Source organism: Astatotilapia calliptera, chromosome 4 (assembly GCF_964374335.1).
Source record: "Astatotilapia calliptera chromosome 4, fAstCal68.1, whole genome shotgun sequence".
NCBI lineage: Eukaryota > Metazoa > Chordata > Actinopteri > Cichliformes > Cichlidae > Astatotilapia > Astatotilapia calliptera.
In genome coordinates, this window is record NC_137425.1 from 36,262,959 (window position 1) to 36,285,811 (window position 22,853).

Here is a 22,853-nt window from a genome sequence, read left to right on the forward strand (position 1 = left end):
ACCCAGCATTAGAGGCGGCTGTAAAAAATTCATGTTCCCATTTAAATGGTTTTAATTTGAATAAAGCGATGTTGATTCATTCAATCCTGAATCGATGTTTAATATTAATGTATTTTGCCAGAATCTCAGCTTAAAGCTCCCAAAAGTATTTCAACAACAAGCAAACAGATAAAACAGTAAATGAGAGCAGCTAAACACACAAAGATGGAAACACAGAGCGTGGATCGTTCACTCGACGGCACGTACACGGACACGCCGTCGGGGCTGACAGTGGACAGCTCACAGATCCTGAAGCTGCAGGTTTCATCTGTCTCCAACCAAAACTGAGTGAAGCAGCAGCAGAAGAAGATCCAAACTCTGCTTCACGTTTGATGAACATCGTCATGAATTCTCTCTGACTTTGACGTTTACTTCCTGCACAGCTCTCTCTCTCTCTCAGTGTGCTTCAAGAACAGTTTACCTTCAAAAATCTGTTTCCTGCATGATTCACTGCTTATTACGCACCAGTCTGCTGTTGTGTTCACTGCTGTCAGCCTCCGAAAACAAAGCCTCATTTCTGCTGTTCAATACTGAAGAAATTTAAACCTTTTAAAATGATGACAGATTACAAACTCTCAGCTGTGTCTGTAATCAAACCTCTGTAACTTTGCTTCACTTCAGCAGCATCAGCTCATGTTCACATGTTGATTCATGGTTTGCTTCAGTTTTTCATCGACTGCAGAAGATTTTGAAGGTTATCTGCTATAAAAAGCCAGAAGAGGAAAACCTGCTTCATGTGTTTCTGTTTGATCCTCAGTGACTTTGACACAAAGGCCTCTGCTGTGATGATCACACCTCTGATCAGGTCTCACAGTGTCAGCTTTGTTTTTATACATATGGATATGTGCTGATAAATGATCAGAGTTAGAATATTTCCCACTGTCTGCTGTGTGCCGTGACCTTTGACCTGCTAAAGACAGTCAGCTGTGGATGATTCATTGTTGTGTCTGATACTTAGAACTGTGAGGAAGAAGCTACACAGTTAATCAGGGTCCCCTCTCTCTGAATCAGGAAAGGTGGGCAGGCCGCGTGTGGGCCGCGGGCCATACGTTGAGTCTCACTGTTTGAAATGTGAACATTGTTCTGCTGCAGTCAATGGACTAAACCAGAGAAGAAGAAAACAGACTTTACCATGAAGATCCTCAGTGTGGATCAGTATAATATCAGCCTGATGTCTGCAGTTTAGAGTCAGCACAACAATCATATTCATCTCAGCACAACTAAAACATGCTGACTGACCTCAGAGTTTCAAATCGACAACGTGGACTCTCCAGGAAACCACACAGATGCTTCACTCCTGGATCCTTCAGCTTGTTGTTGGAGCTCAGCTCCAGCTCTCTCAGATGGGAGGGGTTGGACTTCAGTGCTGCTGCCAGATAATCACAGCTGATCTCTGACAAACCACAGCCCTTCAATCTGTATAAAGAATGAAAGATGTAAGTTTATTAGACAAAGAGCTTGAAAGCATTCAGTGTTTCATCATCTGTTCAGAGCTGAAGAAGGTTCAGAATGTAGAAGTTTAGAAAATGGAAACTCCAAACAGCTGAAGCCAACAGGAAGCAGCTTCAAACAAACACAACAAGAGAAAAAACTCTGAATGTTTCACATTAAAGTCGTACATTTCTCATAAAAACAGGACAAAGACTTGAAAAAGTCGTGTTTTTCCTTCCAGGAACCACATGGCTTCACTTTTAAAGGTGAAGTGTGACAGAAACGGACATATTTGAAGTCCAACACCTTTTTCCAGTCACATTATTAAAGCAGACAAACTACAAGCTCATTTTCATTCCAACAAGTCATCTTCTGACCTGGACTAACAACACTGGTCTCTATGTGCAGCTGGCTGTGAGACCAGTGCTCAGGGAGCGTCTACAAAGTGCAACACTGAAAGAACATCACACACTCATTTGCTTCCAGCACTTTCACACAAACATCTACTGTCATCATTGTCACCAAACTCTGTGGATCCTTTATTGCAAATTCAAATGGGATCAAATGGTCAGACAAAAGAGGGTTATGAGGAAATATGATGAAATGTTGTGTATTAGCAGCAAGTTATTGAATCATTTTCCTCAGAAACCAAACAAAATGATTGACAAACATGTTTTTACAAACTCAGTGTTGGACTTGGATCAGCAGGATAACCTGATGTTTAAAGGCATTTGAGTCTCGCTGTATGAGAGTCCAGTTATTACTCAATATTTATGGATGATGTTCTTTCAGTGTTGCACTTTGTAGACGCTCCCTGAGCCTCACAGCCAGCTGCACATGGACCAGCTGACATCACCCAGCATTAGAGGCGGCTGTAAAAAATTCATGTTCCCATTTAAATGGTTTTAATTTGAATAAAGCGATGTTGATTCATTCAATCCTGAATCGATGTTTAATATTAATGTATTTTGCCAGAATCTCAGCTTAAAGCTCCCAAAAGTATTTCAACAACAAGCAAACAGATAAAACAGTAAATGAGAGCAGCTAAACACACAAAGATGGAAACACAGAGCGTGGATCGTTCACTCGACGGCACGTACACGGACACGCCGTCGGGGCTGACAGTGGACAGCTCACAGATCCTGAAGCTGCAGGTTTCATCTGTCTCCAACCAAAACTGAGTGAAGCAGCAGCAGAAGAAGATCCAAACTCTGCTTTACGTTTGATGAACATCGTCATGAATTCTCTCTGACTTTGACCTTTACTTCCTGCACAGCTCTCTCTCTCTCTCAGTGTGCTTCAAGAACAGTTTACCTTCAGAAATCTGTTTCCTGCATGATTCACTGCTTATTACGCACCAGTCTGCTGTTGTGTTCACTGCTGTCAGCCTCCGAAAACAAAGCCTCATTTCTGCTGTTCAATACTGAAGAAATTTAAACCTTTTAAAATGATGACAGATTACAAACTCTCAGCTGTGTCTGTAATCAAACCTCTGTAACTTTGCTTCACTTCAGCAGCATCAGCTCATGTTCACATGTTGATTCATGGTTTGCTTCAGTTTTTCATCGACTGCAGAAGATTTTGAAGGTTATCTGCTATAAAAAGCCAGAACAGGAAAATCTGCTTCATGTGTTTCTGTTTGATCCTCAGTGACTTTGACACAAAGGCCTCTGCTGTGATGATCACACCTCTGATCAGGTCTCACAGTGTCAGCTTTGTTTTTATACATATGGATATGTGCTGATAAATGATCAGAGTTAGAATATTTCCCACTGTCTGCTGTGTGCCGTGACCTTTGACCTGCTAAAGACAGTCAGCTGTGGATGATTCATTGTTGTGTCTGATACTTAGAACTGTGAGGAAGAAGCTACACAGTTAATCAGGGTCCCCTCTCTCTGAATCAGGAAAGGTGGGCAGGCCGCGTGTGGGCCGCGGGCCATACGTTGAGTATCACTGTTTGAAATGTGAACATTGTTCTGCTGCAGTCAATGGACTAAACCAGAGAAGAAGAAAACAGACTTTACCATGAAGATCCTCAGTGTGGATCAGTATAATATCAGCCTGATGTCTGCAGTTTAGAGTCAGCACAACAATCATATTCATCTCAGCACAACTAAAACATGCTGACTGACCTCAGAGTTTCAAGTTTACATCCTGGACTCTCCAGGAAACCACACAGATGCTTCACTCCTGGATCCTTCAGGTTGTTCTTAGTTGAAGAAGAGGAGGAGTCATTACTCAGCTCCAGCTCTCTCAGATGGGAGGGGTTGGACTTCAGTGCTGCTGCCAGATAATCACAGCTGATCTCTGACAAATCACAGCTCACCAATCTGTATAAAGAATGAAAGATGTAAGTTTATTAGACAAAGAGCTTGAAATCATTCAGTGTTTCATCATCTGTTCAGAGCTGAAGAAGGTTCAGAATGTAGAAGTTTAGAAAATGGAAACTCCAAACAGCTGAAGCCAACAGGAAGCAGCTTCAAACAAACACAACAAGAGAAAAAACTCTGAATGTTTCACATTAAAGTCGTACATTTCTCATAAAAACAGGACAAAGACTTGAAAAAGTCGTGTTTTTCCTTCCAGGAACCACATGGCTTCACTTTTAAAGGTGAAGTGTGACAGAAACGGACATATTTGAAGTCCAACACCTTTTTCCAGTCACATTATTAAAGCAGACAAACTACAAGCTCATTTTCATTGCAACAAGTCATCTTCTGACCTGGACTAACAACACTGGTCTCTATGTGCAGCTGGCTGTGAGACCAGTGCTCAGGGAGCGTCTACAAAGTGCAACACTGAAAGAACATCACACACTCATTTGCTTCCATCATCCAACCTGAAGAGGAAACTGACGGCTCCCCTTCAAAGTAAAAGCTGCTCCTTTTGGACACAGTATCAAAGAAAGTCTACAGTATAACACAGAAACGACAGAGCAAAGTTTTGGTTGGTTTTAAATTGTGCAGAAATGAAACAACACTAAGCTCAATTATGTGACAGACATTTCATCCCATGTCAGTTTGGCCTCATCCTGGGCCGGATTATCCAGCACACACTCTGACCACAGGCCCAGGGGCCACGCACAGCTGGGCTCCATCCAAGAGACAGGAAACAAACCAACACAATAATAAAAAGCACCATGTGATCTTCTTACATCTTCAAGACAAACATAGTAAAAACATGAGCATATTTGTTTCCTGATAAAATGATGTGACAGGTAGAACAGAGTAAAGTGGTGGTGTTACAGCCTTTCTCCCCTCTGCTGCCGAGGCTGTTAGTCTCTCCCAAACTCAGCTACAGGACTTCCAAATGAATGAAAGCAGCAGAAGTGGCTTTACAAATGAAAGAGGAAGAGGAGAAGAAGAGGAGAGGGAGGCCACCCTGACCATCACTCCAGCTGAAAACATCACACTTCCATTAAAGTTGGTGAGGAAATGTTGAGCAGGATGAGCTGCTGGCTAATCTGGAGGCTGTAGCAGCAGCTCACAGTCACAGTGGATTTCCACTCATGAAAAAGCTCTGGCTGCTTCATTTCTCATCTCATATCAGAGACTTTAAAGCTTCACTGAAGCTGTACTGTGATGCTTCCATATTCCAGTGAGGCCTCCATAATGATTTCAGCTGTTCTGTACATACACTGTGTGCCCTGTATGGCTCAAAGTCTCTGCAGCCTGTTTTTATCTGCTATCATCAGATCGTCATCATCCTCATTCACACCCCTCACACACTCTACAGCCTCATCAGCACTGACTTCATCTTCACTGACTGATGGAGCACAACATGAACCTGTGGAGGCTGAAACACTGTCCTGTCAAACATCTCCCCGTCACCACTCCACTTCTGTCAGCCTTTAAATGAACCCTGCTCAAGCCTGTCACTTCTGTTTGGAGCCAAAAGAAAAAACTGTTGTTCAGTCGTTTGGAAAGACTCAACATTTCTGAAAGCACTCAAACTTCTTCACATTTGTCTTCAGACACATCCTGAACATTTAGGAACTAAAGAAAGTTCCAGGAGGGTGGCACGGATGCCCCTCCGGTGGTCCTCCTTGGGCTCTCGCACTCTGGGGCCTGGATCTCCTCCATGCCTGCTTCATGCCCTGGGGGGCGGGGCTATGGCTCTCTACATCCTCTAGCAGACCATTACATGAAGAAACCTTTTGAATACAAGCGTGCTGATCCACACAGGTGTGCACACGGGTGTTCACTGTTCATAGACATAAACTACACCTCTATTGGTGCTATTTCCAAGCACATTGTGCGCTGTCGGTCCTGCTTGCTGCACCACAACATTCAATATTTAGTATTTACTGCTGTTTACACTAGATTAACGTGATGGTGTTGTGTTTAGTATGTTGCTGTTTTTTTGCTTGTTTTCTCTTCTTTTTCTCTCAACAGGTGATCCAGGAGATTCCCCCCCCCCCACCCCCCACCCCTTTCTCACTGTCCCTCTCCCCTTCTGTTTTTCTTTTCCTTCCTCTTTCTTTCTCCCTTTCCTGTCCCTCACTCATGTCTGTCCCGTCTGTAACAACTGAAAATAAAATAAAATAAATAATAAAAACAGAGGTCGATCAAATGGACCAATACGGCAATGCCACGATGATCCATTTGGCAAAGTAAATCCATTGTGTCTCCTTGTTGGTCTTCAGACAACAATTCTGACGGATAAAGAACCAAATGGGACAGGCAAAAAAAAAAAAAAAAAAAGGAACTAAAGAAAGTTTCAAACATCAATCAAAGACCTGAAATATAGAAAAACTACAACAGCTGCAGACAGTGAACTCACCTCAGAGTCTCCAGTCGACAGTTTGGACTCTGCAGTCCAGCACACAGAAGCTTCACTCCTGAACCCGGAAGCTTGTTCTCGCTCATGTCCAGCTCTGTCAGATGGGAGGGGATGGACTTCAGAGCTGAGGCCACAACTTCACAGTGAGTCTCTGAGAGATCACAACCAGTCAGTCTGTGATGATAGAAAATATAAAATGTGTTATTATAAAAGCAGAAAATCTGCATTATAAACACAGACTGAATGTATATGAAGACAAAACAGAGTGAGGTCATAATCTGATGAATCTGCTCTTCACATCTGTGCTTCAGCTCCTCTTACTGTGTTTGACATGACACAGTGATTGAGTCTCTCTCAGACCTGCAGACTTTTAATGAGAATCTTTGTTTGGCTTTAATCTGCAGATGAAGGAGGAAGATGGTGTCACATTTAGGCTTCCATAATGTCCACAGTCTGTCACTGAGATCTGATCCAGAGTCAGAGTGAAGACACACATTTGGATTGTTTCCTGTTTTGACTCCAGAACATTTGAATGAGTTGAGCTCAGTGAAGAGTTCCAGCTGGAAAGATGATCTCTGTTTGCTACCTGCTGTCAGGTACGACTGTTCACGTCCACACGCAGGAAAAACCTGCTGACTGTTACCAAACGGAGCAGAAATCTCATCACTGGACAATAATGATGAACTCACAGCTGCTGATATCACATCTGATTTCAGGGGAACTAAACACAGAAATGATTGGCTCATTTTAGCTTTCTGAGCCATTATCTGCTGGTGTGTCGCTAGTTGGCAGAAAATGATTTGTATTCCTGTTCAGGGCTTCAGTGTTTATGAGTCCAGATCCAGGTGACAGCAAGTCAAAATGATGTTACCTGTCTGTGTCCAGCAGCAGCCTGTATTCACTTTGAATATTGTTATAACCTGACATGGATCAGTTTGTCTTTGATTGGTTTGTAAATGTCACTGTTTCCATTGGACCTGAGTGACGGTACAAAGACAGAGAGGGAGAGAAAGGAGAGAGAGGAAGGAGACAGCAAAGAGAGAGCAACAGAAACAGGTGACCAAGGTCAGCAACCAATCAGAGAGCTTCTGTTTGACCCACAGTCACTGATGATGACTGCACATAACCATCAGTGTGTTACTCTGATATCAAACATGGATCCTGCTCTTATAATAATGATGATCAGATGATATTATTGTGTTATTTTGTAGCTGAATACGATGTTTGTGTGATTATCAGTGAAAGAAGCAGTAAGGAGGATGGAGAGAGAGAGAGGACAGAGGCTGAAGTTAGAAACACTAAAAGGATTTTTCATGGATTTCATGGATGATTTGAGTGATTTCCAGCAGGACACTTAAACATGTCAGTGGACGTCCTAAAGAACATATTCACTGATATGAAACGTGTCACTGAACAGGATCAATATCAGTGGAAACATGGTGGAAACAGCTGTGACTGCATGGATGTGACACACTTCAAATCTGTTCTCCACTCTTGGATTTGGGATCCATGGAGCTGCTGCTGAGTCTGTACAATAAAGGAATGGTGTGGAAGGTTGCAGCGTACGGACACAAACACTTTGTGGTTACAATCTGATTTTATTTTCAAAATTAAACTTCTAACCTACACTGATCAATGATGTTAATGATCACATCTGGACTCACCCAGCCTTTCTGCAGTTCCTCACAGCAGGAATCAGTCTCTGTCGTCCCTGCTCTGATGTGTTGTACTTCTGCAGGTCCAACTCATCCAGAACCTCCTCTGACATCTGCAGCATGAAGGCCAGAGCTGAGCACTGGATCTCAGAGAGTCTCTCTGATCTGTTCTCTGACTTCAGGAACTCTTGGATCTCCTGATGTACTGAGAGGTCGTTCATCTCCATCAGACAGTGGAAGATGTTGATGCTTCTGTCAGGAGAGATTTTATCACTGTTCATCTCCTTCAGGTTGTTGACGACTCTCTGGATGGTTTCTGGACTGATCTCTGTCTGACCCAGCAGACCTGCTAAGAGTCTCTGGTTGGACTCCAGACAGAGGCCATGAAGGAAGCGGACAAACAGGTCCAGGTGGCCATTTTTACTCTGGAGGGATTTCTCCATGACTCTGATAAGCAAATCATCAGAAAATGAAATGTAATAGTAAGGATCATCTGGATTATTTTCCAGGAAGTTCTTCAGCACCTCTGTCTTCCTATTGGTGTGACAGTGGAACATGTAGACAGCAGCCAGAAACTCCTGGATGCTCAGATGAACAAAGCAGTAGACTGGTTTCTGGAAGATCACACACTCTCTTTTGAAGATCTCTGTACAAACTCCTGAGTACACCGAGGCCTCTGTCACATCCAGACCACACTGCTCCAGGTCTTCTTGGTAGAACATGATGTTTCCTTTCTCCAGATGTTCAAACGCCAGCCTCCCCAGCTTCAGAAGAACTTCCCTGTCAGCCTCCGTCAGCTCCTGTGGACTCGTCTCATGTCCCTCGTGGTACTTGTTCTTCTTCCTCTTTGTCTGAACCAGCAGGAAGTGTGAGTACATGTCAGTCAGGGTCTTGGGCAGCTCTCCTCTCTGCTCTGTAGTCAACATGTGCTCCAGAACTGTAGCAGTGATCCAGCAGAAGACTGGGATACTACACATGATGTGGAGGCTCCTGGATGTCTTCATGTGGGAGATGATTCTGGACAGCTCTTCATCACTGAATCTCCTCCTGAAGTACTCCTCCTTCTGGGCGTCAGTGAAGCCTCGTACTTCTGTTAGCCTGTCAACACATGCAGGAGGGATCTGATTGGCTGCTGCGGGTCGGGAAGTTATCCAGACGAGAGCCGAGGGAAGCAGATTCCCCTGGATGAGGTTTGTCAGCAGCTGGCTGACTGATGACTTCTGTGTGACATCAGACAGCAGCTTCCTGTTGGTGAAATCCAATGAAAGTCTGCTTTCATCCAGGCCGTCAAAGATGAACAGAAGCTGAGAGACAGCCAGCTTCTCTGCTGTGACCTTCTGTAGTGTTGGATGGAAAACATGGAGCAGCTCCAGAAGACTGTACTGCTCATCTCTGATCAGGTTCAGCTCCCTGAATGAAAGCAGAACCACCACACTGACATGTTGGTTCTCCAAGCCCTCTGCCCAGTCCAGAGTGAACTTCTGCACTGAGAAGGTTTTTCCAACACCAGCCACGCCGTTGGTCAGAACCACTCTGATGGGTCTCTGTTGGTCAGGTAAGGCTTTAAAGATGTCCTGGCACCTGATTGGAGCGTCATGGAGGGCGTCCATCTTGGAAGCTGTCTCCAGCTGCCTCACCTCATGTTGGGTATGAACCTCTTCACTCTGTCCCTCTGTGATGTAGAGCTCAGTGTAGATGGTGTTGAGGAGGGTTCTACTTCCTGTTTCATCACTTCCTTCAGTCACACGTTCACATCTCCTCCTCAGACTGATCTTATGTTCATCTAAAACCTCCTGCAGACCAACATCTGCTGAAAGAAAGAAAAACAGAAAGAAAACTCTTCAATGTCTGAACAACACAAGAAGTCCAGTTTTCAGAAATGAGTCCATCAGCAGACAGATGTTCAGTCTTACTTTGTACACAGCTGCTCTGACTGGCTGTCTGCAGTCCAGCTCTGCTTCTGGATCTTTCTCCACACTGTGGACAGGAGGAGTCTCCTGATGAAGCAGACTGGTCCCAGTATGAGGGGATGCACTGTCTGCAGAACCAGTGTCCACAGCTGGTAGAGACTGGATCCTTCAGGACGTCCTGACACAAAGCACAGCAGGACAGCTGCTCCTCCTCACAGACACCACTCCTTTTCCTCGTCCTCCCTCTGTGAACACATTTCTTTATCACTAAAAACATTGACTGTTAGTGACAAACATCCAGATTTGATGACACTGTGCAGAAGCTGTGATGGTGACACAGAAAAGTCAAAGTGGAGATACTTCTGTCCACCTTTGATTAGACTCATTACAAAAAGGAAAACAAAGTTTGAACACAGTCATGTTTCCAGTTCACTGACTTACATTTATTCCATGGACACTCACTCTAACCTGAACCACAGCTACAACCCAACATTGTTGAGGCCTCATCTCCTCCTTTCCTGACTGTAGAGGTTAAATATGCAACAACCAACAAATAAAAGAATTTGGTTCATTTCAAAGAAATTCACACGGTGACCAAGTAAAGTAACCGTAGTAAAGGAGACAACATCCCGTTGATGGTGGGATTATTTGAAAGATTTGCTTTAGTCACGTCACCAAATGCAGTTGAACCACCCGTGGATCCATGTTTGACCATTCTACCACTCTGAGCTCTGCTTTTTAATCATTTTATTATTATCATCATTCATTTATTCATTCTTTGGAGGGGGGCTATTTCCTAATGCCGCCCTAATAAGGTGATGTTCAAGGGGAAATATAACAGAAACTCTTTCAGTGTTATTCATTAATAAATTAACAGATAAACTGTGAAGAAGAAAAAAACTGAGATTTAAAGGAGAGAGTGAGAAACTTGATCATCCATCCTCATAATACATGTTTATCAGTATCTGCTGTGACCATACTGCAGTAATAACTACGAGTCTGCATTTCTGTGACTGTTGATCAATCACAGCAGGAATCTGAGCTCATCTCTGCACACAGAGCAGCTTCAGCTCTGGGATAAACTGCTCGCTTCACGTCCTTCTCAGCTCACAGACACTCATCCTGATATTTTCCTTTAACATTTGATGGTATAATTCATCTGTGTTTACACTTTATCTGCATAAATACAGAAAAACAGACCCAAACACCAGAAACCATCAGTTTCACCATGTAGAATATATTGCTGTTTCCTTGCTTTTAATTCAGAGAGAAACTCTGATTTTGATTTTCTCTGTTCTCTTTGCCACGGCCCATCCCAGCAGCAGCTGAAGCAGCTGACTGTCACAACACTGAATAACACTTTAGGAGGAACGTCTTGATGCTTTCTCAATCATCCAGGAAAGTAAATCTCCAAAAGTTGATTCTGTTCATCTGGACGTAGCATAAATGTGGTTATCCCAGCTGGACTTTTGTCAAAGCTGGAAAGGCTCCTAAAGAAAGCTCCAGCCGATCCAGGAGAGAAGGACAACCGCTGCCCAAGAGAAAACCTGTAGTGATCCCGTGTCAGGAGTATCGGAGCAGTTGAGATGCATTTTTTCTAAACACCAGGTAGGGCTGCACGATTTTGCATAAAATGAGAATCACGATTTTTTGGCTTAGAATTGAGATCACGATTTTCTCACGATTTTCTTTTCCAGTATAAATATTTATTGCACTTATTAACTGCACATCAACTTCGTAACAGTTGAGACTGAACATAAAAACAATAAATAAACATAAAAACAACAAATGTCTCACGTTTTGTTGTTGCTGCAAAATGTACTGCTTGAAATTCCGTCTCCACCGTTGCTCGACGCTGCGTGTACAGAGCAGGTAGTGCAACAATAGAAAAATAGTTGGCACTGTGTAGCGTTTGTCTAGGGTGTTGATCATTTTCCTAAATCCCTCGTTTTGCACAGTGTTGATGGGAGCCATATCTTTGGTCAGGTGATAAGTGATAGCCTCCGTAATGTCTTTGTGCCTGCGGGAGTTCGACGTGTATAGGGAAGCGCTGTATAAGGTTCCTGTTATTGATGTTTGGGTGGTTGACCGGGACGGATTTTCTCCAGTCACTTTCTCGTCATCCCTGACGTGCTCTCCGTTGTTTTTTCCTGCTAATTTTAGCGTCACACGGCACAGCTTCTGTATCACGTGGTATAAGGCTCCGCCCTTGTCATTTGTTGAGCAGGAAGAGTGAGCGCTTGTTTTCATGCAGAGTACGTCCCGGATCAAAATGCGCTACAATCATCGTCTTTTTTTTCTTTTTTTTAAAATTGTTGTCATTTGGAAATGAGATCGCACATAAGTATGAATTGAGATCGCGATTTTCTAACGATTAATCGTGCAGCTCTAACACCGGGTCTCTGTGTCTTTTAAACCCAAAACACCCTGCCCCAAAAACTGGTCCACCCCACAAATCGGGTCCCCGACACAAACAGAGTAACATAGTGTACGCTGTTAAGTGCAGGAGGATTGTCAGGATTTATACATCGGGGAAACCAAACAACCTCTGGCTACAACACAGAAGAGCCACCTCGTCAGGCCAGGACTCTGCAGTCTGTTTACACCTACAGGCCAGTGGACACTCTTTCAATGATGAGGATGTAACATCCTGGACAGGGAGGAACGCTGGTTTGAGGGCGGAGTCAAGGAGGCCATTTACGTGAAAAGGGAAAGACCATCTCTGAATAGAGGAGGGGGCCTAAGGGTACATCTGTCACCATCTTACATGCTGTGATTGCAGCCATTCCCCAACTCTCTGTGAATGGGACTCATGGCCATTGATCAGTGATTGTTGATCAATGGTCATGAGAATTTTCCAGATGAACAGAATTAACTTTTGGAGAAAGTTCAATCAGCATTTCAGATATAAGAGGGTATTTTAACACCAACATCAGTCCTTCTACTTAAGTATGTTTGCCTCTTTGTTTACGCCTAAATTAACTTTGCTGTTAACGAGTTTTCATGTTTTTATAATCCACCAGTGTGCTCATGCTTTTTTAAGTGAAAAGAGATTTTTAATGATCAAATATAATTATTTTTGTTATTTGTGGATTTTAAATGTCCTTGACAGAGACAGATGATAATCATTATTCTGCACTGTGGTCTCAGGTTTGGTCGAGCTAGCACAAAGAATGGCTATGTTGAACTTCCTCCTGGGATCTACACTAAGAAGTGAGTCCAACATTAGCAGGGTCTCTTCCCTTTATCTGGATTCACTTTAGCATTCACAGTCACGTGAAGCTTGTTATTAACTCGATAAGTCAACCCAGGGTTTCAGCTGAGCGTTCACATGAAACACGTGGTGTTGGCAGCATCTGATCAATCATATTCATGGAGACGTGTATCAGCAACAGAGCAGCTGAGTTTGCAGGAGGAAGTCAAACTAAACCACAGGAACAATATGAGGAGATTACACACATAATAAAATACTAGCAGTAACACAGCTGCTGCAGACAAATCAGTCGTGTGATCGTGTGTGAGAGGAGACGGACAGTAAAGGAGTTTGCTATTAAAAGCTCTGTATGAATGTGGGAGCATTTGAAGGGCTTTAAAAAGGCCAATATAAAATAAAAGGCAGCAAAACTGCTGACTGTGAAAGTCACCAGACTTATCAGAGCTCTATGATTAAGACCTGTAAGAACACCTATTTGTACTTGTTGGCATTATATCAAATACACACGTATATTAAGCCTTTGTTTGAATTTGTTACTTTCAGACTGTGAAACATCACAGAGGCTGCAGCTGCAGATCTTTTATTCACCTGGAAATTTACTTTAAATGTTAGATGGAAAATTAACCAAAGTAAGAACAATAATCCATAAACCTTCATAAAGACAAACATCTCCCCAGCTGCTGAAGTGTCACTGAAGGGAAAAACTATTTGTCCTCCTCCATCCAGCAAACACAACGTTTCTTGGAAGAGCTCCGCACCAGCCTATAATTTTTTACTCATAACCTCCTTTTTTATGACACCTTTCTGTTGATTCCTGACGTTTGTATATATTTTATAACAATGACGAAACCTAAAGCTTCAAAAGCCCGTGAAAAGACTGAGAAAATTGGAGAAGATGAAGGTGAGCCAGCGAGTGTGGCTAACGAGCACGTGCTAGCTGAGGAGCCAAGTGCAATTAGCCCCGTGACTTCCCAAGTAGCTAACCCGACGTCGGCCGACATAATGAGTGCAATTGCTAGATTGGAGACTTCGGTTGATAGCAAATTAACTGCTATTTCAACCACGATGAACGCTGTGGAGACCACTCTTTCCACGTTAACTGGGAGGATACATGATATTGAGGAAGCTGTAAATGGGCATGACGAGAGGATTGCCGTTTTAGAGGCGCTCTGCGACTCACTCCAGAAAGGATACGATTTACATCACAAAAAATTGGATGACCTCTAGTCGCGGTCAAGACGACAGAATATCAGGATCCTTGGAGTTGCGGAGGGGACAGAGAAAGGAAACCCACTGGACTTTGCTTCTGAGCTAATTCCTAAGCTCCTGGGGAGTGAGAACTTCACGGGCAGGGTTGTGGTGGATAGAGCACACCGTGCCCTGGGCCCCAAGCCAGCTGACGGGGACCGGCCTCGTCCTTTAATTGTAAGGCTGCACTACTATCAAACCCGCGAGCGTATCCTGAGGCTGGCAGCACAAAAAGCTGCGCTGCAGTACGACGGGGCGAAAGTTTTCATCTTTCCAGATCTGACCGCGGAGGTGCTGGCACGGCGCAAGAAGTTTGAAGAAATCCGCAAACGGTGCAGGGCGGCCAATCTACGCTACGGCTTTAGTCATCCGGCTCGATTTCGGGTGAAGCTGGACGGGGTCACACAGACTTTTGATAAGCCGGAGGCAGCCAAAAGATTCCTGGACCAGAAACTGGCCGTGGGTACAAATGAGTAGGGATTTTTAACACAACGGTTTACTTCCTCAGGTATATGTTTTTTCTGCATAAGCCTTATTTTTGCTGTTCTTATGGGCGTGTTGATGTGGGCTCATACAGCTTAGGTCAGTATTATTGCTGTTATTACTTCCTACAATATGGACAGTATAAGCCCTCAGGGTCTTTGTTTACTCTTTGATTTGCTGTATGGGAGCCTAGTAAAGCTCACACATATATGGTTTATACGGCTTTTGTTTTTCATTTATCTGAATTTTCTCTTTTTCTTTTATAAAGTGTCTTATAAATCTCCCTTTGCTGGTGTGGGGTTGCGGGATGGGTAAGGGGTAGGATTGTAGCTACTACTATGTTCCTATTGGATATGTTGGGTGGAGAAGGGCTTCAATTGGGGAGGCCCCTCATTTTTGGTGGGACTGTTCTTAGTGTTTTATGTTTGGATGTTTTTGTTCTATGGTGGTACAGAGTGTATAACTACTGGTTAGCTAGTCAAATTAGGATAAGTAACATTTATGTTAAACACATTCAATAAGACTACACTGAGGTTGGTCAGTTGGAATGTGAAAGGCCTGGGTAATCCTGTAAAAAGGGCTAAAGTTCTTGCACACCTTTAACTATTGCAACCTGACATAATTTTTTTACAGGAGACGCATGCTAAGCGCAAAGTTCAATCTGTGCTCCGTGCTAATTGGTTGGGTCAGGCATACAATGCTAATTTTGGAGCTAAAGCAAGAGGGGTTGCAATTTTGTCCAGGAAGAATATTCCTTTCTGTCAAAGCACAGTTACTGTGGGTCCAGGGGGAAGGTACCTAATTCTTACAGGTCTCTTGAACTCCTTACCCGTCACTTTTGTAAACGTATACGGTCCTAACTTTGATTGCCCTGAGTTTTTTCAAAACATTTTTTGAATTGGGTGATAAGCCTCATAGGTTACTTACAAGATTACTTAGAAAAACACAAGCATCACAAACGATACTATCAATCAACAACAAACATGGGCGGACCACTAGAAACCCCAAGAAATAAACAAGTGTTTTGAAGATTTTTATCATGATCTTTATAGCTCTAAGAGTTCTGCGAGTCAGTCATTAATTGAGGACTTTCTGGAAAAGTGTGATCTCCCAAAATTAGACGATGAGGCAGTTGCAGATTTGGAGGCGGACTTCACATTAGATGAGATTAAGACAGCTATTCAACAGATGTCAAATAATAAGGCCCCTGGGCCAGATGGTTTTGGAGCAGAGTTTTATAAAGCTTACTCCTCATTGCTAGCCCCTCTGATTTTGCGTATGTTTAACTATTCAAAATTGTCTGGCTCTTTGCGAAGTTCATTATATCATGGTGTAATTTCATTGATTCTTAAAAAAGATCGCGATCCTATGTCTGTCTCGTCCTATCGGCCTATATCTCTCCTTTCTGTTGAGACCAAGATATTAACAAAAGTGTTATCAAACCGCCTTAAAGATCATATTGCTAAACTTATCCATCCGGATCAAACAGGGTTTATCCCTAACCGCTACATTTATTTTAATTTGCGTAGATTATTTAATCTCATATATAGTCCTGCTAGGTGTTCAGATGATTCTGTGGTAATAGCTTTGGATGCTGAAAAAGCTTTTGATCAGGTCGAGTGGCCGTATATGTTTACTGTATTATCCAAATTTGGATTTGGTGATTCTTTTATCAATTGGATTAGAATTTTGTGCAAAGGACCTATGGCCTCGGTAAGGACTAATAATGATGTATCAGACCATTTTCGATTGCACAGGGGCACGCGACAGGGAGATCCCATTTCTCCTTTTATTTTTGCCCTGGCCCTAGAACCTTTAGCAGCTCGTATACGGCTAAGTTCTGATATACTACTGATTATACATCAGGGTGTTCCTCATAAGTTCTCTGCTTATGTTGATGATGTAGTCTTATTCATATCAAAAGACCTCGATCAGTCCACTATTGCAGCTTATTAACGAATTTGGCTCTCTCTCAGGGTATAAGATAAATTGGACGAAAAGTGAACTTATGCCTCTGTCGGATGGGGTGGACATGGCTTATCTGCATAATACTCCATTTAGAATAACGCTAGATAAGATTGAATGTCTCGGTATCACAGTCACACGTAAGGTGTCACAACTTTAAAGCAAAATTGGGATAGAAAAGTTAATCAATTGGAGAAGAATATTGAGTTTTGGATCACATTGCCAATTTCCATGGTGGGGCGGATTAATGCCATCAAAATGGTAGTTTTGCCCAGATTTTTGTACATCTTTCAGTCAATCCCAGTGTGCATTCCCCAGTCATATTTTAAAAAGCTGGAATCTATTGTATCCTCCTTTGTGTGCTCGGGTAAGGTTCCTAGAATTTCCAAAAAACATCTTGTTAAACATAAGACTTGTGGTGGCCTTGGACTCCCAAATTTTAGATTATATTATATGGCAGCACACTTAAATATTTTTTCATTTTGGCGAAGGTGCACTCCAGGTGCTGATTTGGAAGGACAACCTTCATGGTTGATGATGGAACACCTGTCTTGTAGACAAACTTGTCTTCCAGCCCTGCTTAATAGCCCGATAAAAGTGAAGAATACACTATATGGCAGAAATCCTGTGATTCAAAATTCAATTAAGGTCTGGAACCAACTATTGGGCACAGTAAAGGCTCCTAAAATGTATGTGGATGCTCCAATATGTAACAATCATGCCTTCAGGCCTGGGCTGGAGGACATCACGTTTGTGACATGGCAGGGAAGAGGGATCTCATGGGATCTCATCAAACCATCTATTCCACAATACAATTTGATTCCTCGAAACTCAGTGCTTGACAGCTTCGTGTCAGTTGAGCCCTACACTAGAGGTGCTGTGTCTCGCTTTTTCAGGGCCTTACTGGATATATACAGTCCTTCATCTGATACTTTTAGGGAGCAGTGGCAGGAAGAACTGGGGGTGGATGTTACTGATGATCTCTGGCAAGAGTGCATTAAGAATATATATTGTAGTTCTATAAATGCTAGACATAGTCTGATCCAATTTAAGGTTGTGTATAGGTTGCATTTTTCTCCCACTAAAGTGGAAAAAATATATAAGAACGTTTCAGCCCTCTGTGTTAAGTGTTCAAGTGGTCGAGGAACTTTATCTCACCTTTTCTTTCAATGCCAAAAACTACAGCTTTTTTGGAATCATCTGTTTGATTTTCTGACCAAAGCCATTGGCAGGAACGTCCCATGTTCCCCTTTGCAGCATTGTTCGGGGTGTCTGAACCGGGATGGGCAAGGGACAAGACAGAGACGCAGGTTGTGTCAATGACTACACTTGTGGCTAGAAAGCTGGAAGTCTGATAAACCTCCTACCTTCGAAATGTGGTTGAGAGAATTTGGAAATGTACTCCATCTGGAGAAAATCAGGTTTACCTTGTCTAACCGAGAGAGTGTTTTATAAGATTTGGCAACCAGTCATTAGCCTGATGGATAAACTTAAGTGAAATATACTCTGTCTTAACATTCATGTATGCTGTATTACCACCTTGTTGACTTGCCGTCCACCTTCTATTGTGTTATTTTGAAGGTGATTGTTGTATACTGCTCAATTATAAAATCAATAAAAATATATTGAAAAATAAATAAATAAATCACACCATCTGAGCCCAAAAAAAAAAAAGAAATGTGTGTGAAAAAGAGCTGAGCTGATATTAAACATGAGGATTTATTCAAAAATACAGAGTCAGGAACAACATCTAGACACACATTACCTCTCAGCAGCAGAAGAACATCCTTTAAAGTTTACAGGAATATCCTTCGAGTCGTTGCTCTTTAGAGACACACAGCTGGGTTCAGGTCCAGGAGATTCTGGCCTCTTATTGATCCTAAAAGAAAAACAATAAATGTAACAGCTTCATGAGACAGAAAGGAAAAACTGGAAATATTAAATTAAAGACATGATGAACAATCTCATAAAAATAATGTACTCACTCTTTGTCACATAACAGTCTTTTGTTAAAGTTTACACGGATATCCTTTGACATGTTGCTCTTTAAGGAAACACAGCTGGGTTCAGGTCCAGGTTCTGGATTAGTTTCAGGGTTATGTCCAGCTGAGCCTGGTACGCCCCACAGCTCTGGGCTTTAAAACAACACACACAGAGGTATGAGTGTGAATAATGATGGAGCAGTGATGTGAGTGCTGAGCTGTGACATGGAGAAGAGTCATGGACAGTTAGAGATGGTCATCTCAACTCTGAGCTTTGGTCTGGCTCTCATGTTCCCCACACAGAGTGCTTTTAGAGGGAGGCACTCCCTCCTCTCTGTCCTCACACTGATCCATGCTGCTGAAAACATCCAGATGAACAGAATCAACTTTTTGGGGAGTTACTGCATGATTGAGCATCAAGACACTTTTTAGTATTTTACTAATTTCTGAAGCATTTTACCAACTTTGTTCAAATTGAGATTTTGAGTTTGACTGTTGCTGCAACACCAGGATGTTACTACAGAATACACTTTATATTGTGTTCAATTGGATGTTAGTCCAGTGGTCCTAAACTGACACACCTGCACCTGGATTCATTCTGACCAGATTTTAGCCCAACAGTGTTTCATACTTCATACATCAGACACAAACTCTGCAGCTGTCATTGTGTGCAGTGTGTGTGCAGCAGGACACCGTGTCCTATGAGTGTTATACTACAATAAACAGAGCCTGACCGCGGGCATACAGAGGGCAAAAACCCACTTATGCTCTAAAGATGAAGTTCTGTTTCTCTTCAAATGACCCTCAGAGGTCATTAAACACATCACAGATTACCTCAAGAACAACAGGCTGAAGAACATAAAAACAAACGCAGAGTTTCTGTCTGATGGTTTGAACATGAAACAGGAATTATTGAACAAAAACGGACAGTTTACTAACTCTGCGGAATTTATGATCTAGCATCAGCACATTCACCTACAATACACGAATGAATATCACCAGTTAAACTGAAAAAGGAAAATAACCTGCATACAAATCCGACAGCAGACTATAGCGAACGAGCAGAGAAATGCATTTTATAGATGAAATGTTGGCAGCGACTTCTGAAAAGCAACTCTTAGGCCACCCCTGTCTCACTGTCAGCAGGTAATGAACATCCACAAACTGGAAGACCGTTTCCATCACTAAAAAAAGGATCCATAACTTGAAATTTCGAGTTATTTTCTCGTAATTTCGACTTATTAGCAGTCAAAAGGGTTACTGACACCCATTCCTACGAGCATCAGTAACTCGAAGGAATTGCAACATGGCGTCTGTGTTCGGCTTGGCCGCTGTTGCTGCTCCGTGTTTTTGCCGACTGCTTCAGTATATTATTTTTTATCTTCTCATCTCATCTGTGATATATCATGAAGGTCTAATTGCTACTCGGATCTACAGTTCACATACATTGTTGAGTATCAAAATATGTATGGAAAAAACTTTTGACAGCTGGCAGAGCTACCACCAGGCTTTCCCTCCGCCATTTGTCTGCCCTCCTCCCTCTCCCGACTACCGGTACCTGTTCTTAGCTCCAAATAATAACCCAGGAGCAAAAACAAGGTTAAGGAGATCTTCTAGAAGGGGCTGTAGGTCTGGTGTCCAGGCTAAAAGGAAACGCGCCCGACAGAGGGGATTTCTTCCGCTCCATGGTAGAGAACGTCTCCGGTATTTGGTACCGGTTCCCCTCCAGGACGCGGATAAGGCCGATCGGTTACCACCTAGCCGGCTTTTCATCACGGGCGAACAGAACGATTACCTGGATCGGCGTCTTGTCTGGAGATGCGGGATGTTTTCACTTTGGCCTATCATTCTACAAGACCACAGTTCCACAGCTAGAGGTACCGGGAGACTACGTCCTCTTTCCAGGTGTCTGCTGTCAATTCCCCGTCAATCAGCTGTTGATGACGTCAGCCTGTCACCTCCGCTTCAGATCGCTCTCCTGAACGCTCGTTCCATAGCCAACAAATCATTTGTACTGAATGACTTTTTTAGCAGTAATAGTCTGGACTTCATGTTTCTCACAGAATCTTGGCAGCGGGAGAATGAATTCATCCACCTTAATGAGCTCTGCCCGGTCGGCTGTCGCTTCATTGGGACTCCGCGTTTGGACCGTCGTGGTGGTGGTCTGGTCGCTGTTCACCGAAACAATTTCACTTGCAGGACTATGGACTCTGAGTTTTTCCCTTCCTTTGAGTCACAACTTCTTAAGGTTGGTTCTTCAGATATATTTTATTGTGTTTTAATTTACCGCCCTCCCGGCCTCGCTGGTGTTTTCATTAAAGATTTTACGGATTTTTTATCTTCCATTATTAAACTGGAGAAAGTCTTAATGATTGGGGATTTCAACCTCCACGTGGATGATCTTAGCTGTAGCATGGCCTCTGACTTTTTATCTATTACAGACTCTTTTAGTTTTATTCAGCATGTCTCTGGACCCACCCATGTTAAAGGCCACACCTTGGACCTTGTGTTTTCTCTTGGCTTAGACATAACTAATGTCTGTGTTAAAGACGTACAAGTGAGTGACCATTCCTGTGTTACTTTTAGTCTTCCCTCTGTACGCACCACCTTCTAATCTCATGTTCCATAAGCGGTTCATAAATCAGGATGTTGCTTTGAAGTTTTCTAATTTGTTGGACCCTCATGCGATCAATGGCTGTACTGATGCTGATGTTGCTACACAGTGTTTTAATAATCCCTGCTTGGAGATTTTAAATTCAGTGTCACCTATGAAATCTGTGATTGCTGCCTCAAATAGAGCTTATCCATGGATAAATGATGACACAAGGAAGGTCAAAAGAATCTGTAGGAAAGTAGAACGCCTTTGGAAATCAACCAAACTCGAAGTTCACAGGCTCCACCTTAGGGAACTTTGGGTTTCCTTACATGAAACCATAAAAACAGCCAGATCAGGATATTTTTCTCAGTTAATATCATCAAGCAAGAGAAATTCCAAGGTACTGTTTGACTCCATAAACTCTATTGTTTCCCCCGTGGTCCACCCAGTACCAGTGACCTCCATATCTGAGAGTGATGAGTTTCTGAATTTCTTTCTGGATAAAGTTAATAATGTCTGTATGAGCATTGGCTCTTCAATACCATCTGTTTGTGTCTCTGGGCCACCTCCCCCTCATTTACTGTCAGTGTTTAACCCAATGACCATACATGACCTTTCACTCCTGCTGGATAAAATGAAAATTACCACTTGTGCAAATGACATTCTACCTGCTGGGCTGTTTAAAAATGCTCTCTCTGCCATTGGCCACTCTATTGTAGAGATATGCAATGCCTCTCTTTTAACAGGTGTGGTCCCTACGTTCTGTAAGCATGCTGTGGTTGAGCAGATATTAAAAAAGAGCAGTTTGGATCCAACTCAGCTTAAGAATTATAGGCCTATCTCTAAGCTTCCATTATTATCAAAATTCTGGAAAAAGTAGTTGCAGATCAGCTTACCACTTTTTTAGAAAAACATGAAATTTATGACAAATTTCAGTCAGGTTTCCGTAAAAGTCACTCAACAGAAACCGCATTACTTAAAGTCTCTAGTGACATTATGATGTCAGCTGACTCCGGAGCATCCTCAGTCATGGTTTTGTTGGTCTGCCTTTGACACCATTGACCATCCTGATTAACAGGCTCCGGGACGTAGTCTGTGTGTCTGGTCTGGCTTTGAAGTAGTTTCAGTCACACCTCTCCAACATATCTTTTAGTGTTTTTGCGAATCGGTTTATGTCACATTCTAAAGATCTGACATGTGGGGTACCGCAGGGTTCAGTTCTGGGTCCTATTCTATTTCTTTTGTGCATGTTACCTCTAGGACTTATAATTAGGCAGTACCCTGAGGTGTCTTATCACTTCTATGCTGATGATATTCAGCTCTATTGCTCTTTTAAGCCGATGGAAGTCCATAAACTGTCCTCTTTAATTAAATGTTTAGCTTCCATTGAACAGAGGCTTGGTGACAACTACTTACAGTTGAACTCTGAGAAGTCAGAAACATTAATTATTGCCCCCGACAACCAGATATCTCTAATCAAACAGCATCTTGGTTCTCTTGGCTCATCTGTTCAGCTGAGCCTCAGGTACCTCGGTGTGATCTCTGGTT

At 42.7% G+C, this 22,853-nt stretch overlaps 1 protein-coding gene across 20 annotated transcripts in view; it reads right to left on the reverse strand.

Annotated features, from left to right (window-relative positions):
• Nucleotides 1-22,853, reverse strand: part of LOC113021481 (NACHT, LRR and PYD domains-containing protein 12-like) — a 225,297-nt gene that overhangs the window by 193,063 nt on the left and 9,381 nt on the right. For 2 of the 20 annotated variants that reach the window (XM_080300596.1, XM_080300605.1), the window contains exons 1-8: nucleotides 18,975-19,912; nucleotides 18,713-18,862; nucleotides 18,493-18,606; nucleotides 9,821-10,062; nucleotides 7,917-9,717; nucleotides 6,253-6,426; nucleotides 3,603-3,800; nucleotides 1,279-1,455 (exon numbers count right to left, since the gene is read on the reverse strand). The exons of 1 other annotated variant lie outside the window; for it this stretch is intronic. In XM_080300596.1, coding sequence (XP_080156722.1) covers nucleotides 1,279-1,455; nucleotides 3,603-3,800; nucleotides 6,253-6,426; nucleotides 7,917-9,717; nucleotides 9,821-10,062; nucleotides 18,493-18,606; nucleotides 18,713-18,862; nucleotides 18,975-19,126 — 3,008 coding nt within the window. In that variant the 5' untranslated portion in view covers nucleotides 19,127-19,912. Of the gene's footprint in view, nucleotides 1-1,278; nucleotides 1,456-3,602; nucleotides 3,801-6,252; nucleotides 6,427-7,916; nucleotides 9,718-9,820; nucleotides 10,063-18,492; nucleotides 18,607-18,712; nucleotides 18,863-18,974; nucleotides 19,927-22,853 lie in introns of those variants that run through there. 17 more of the 20 variants (XM_080300599.1, XM_080300598.1, XM_080300607.1 and 14 more) reach the window with 15 other exon arrangements.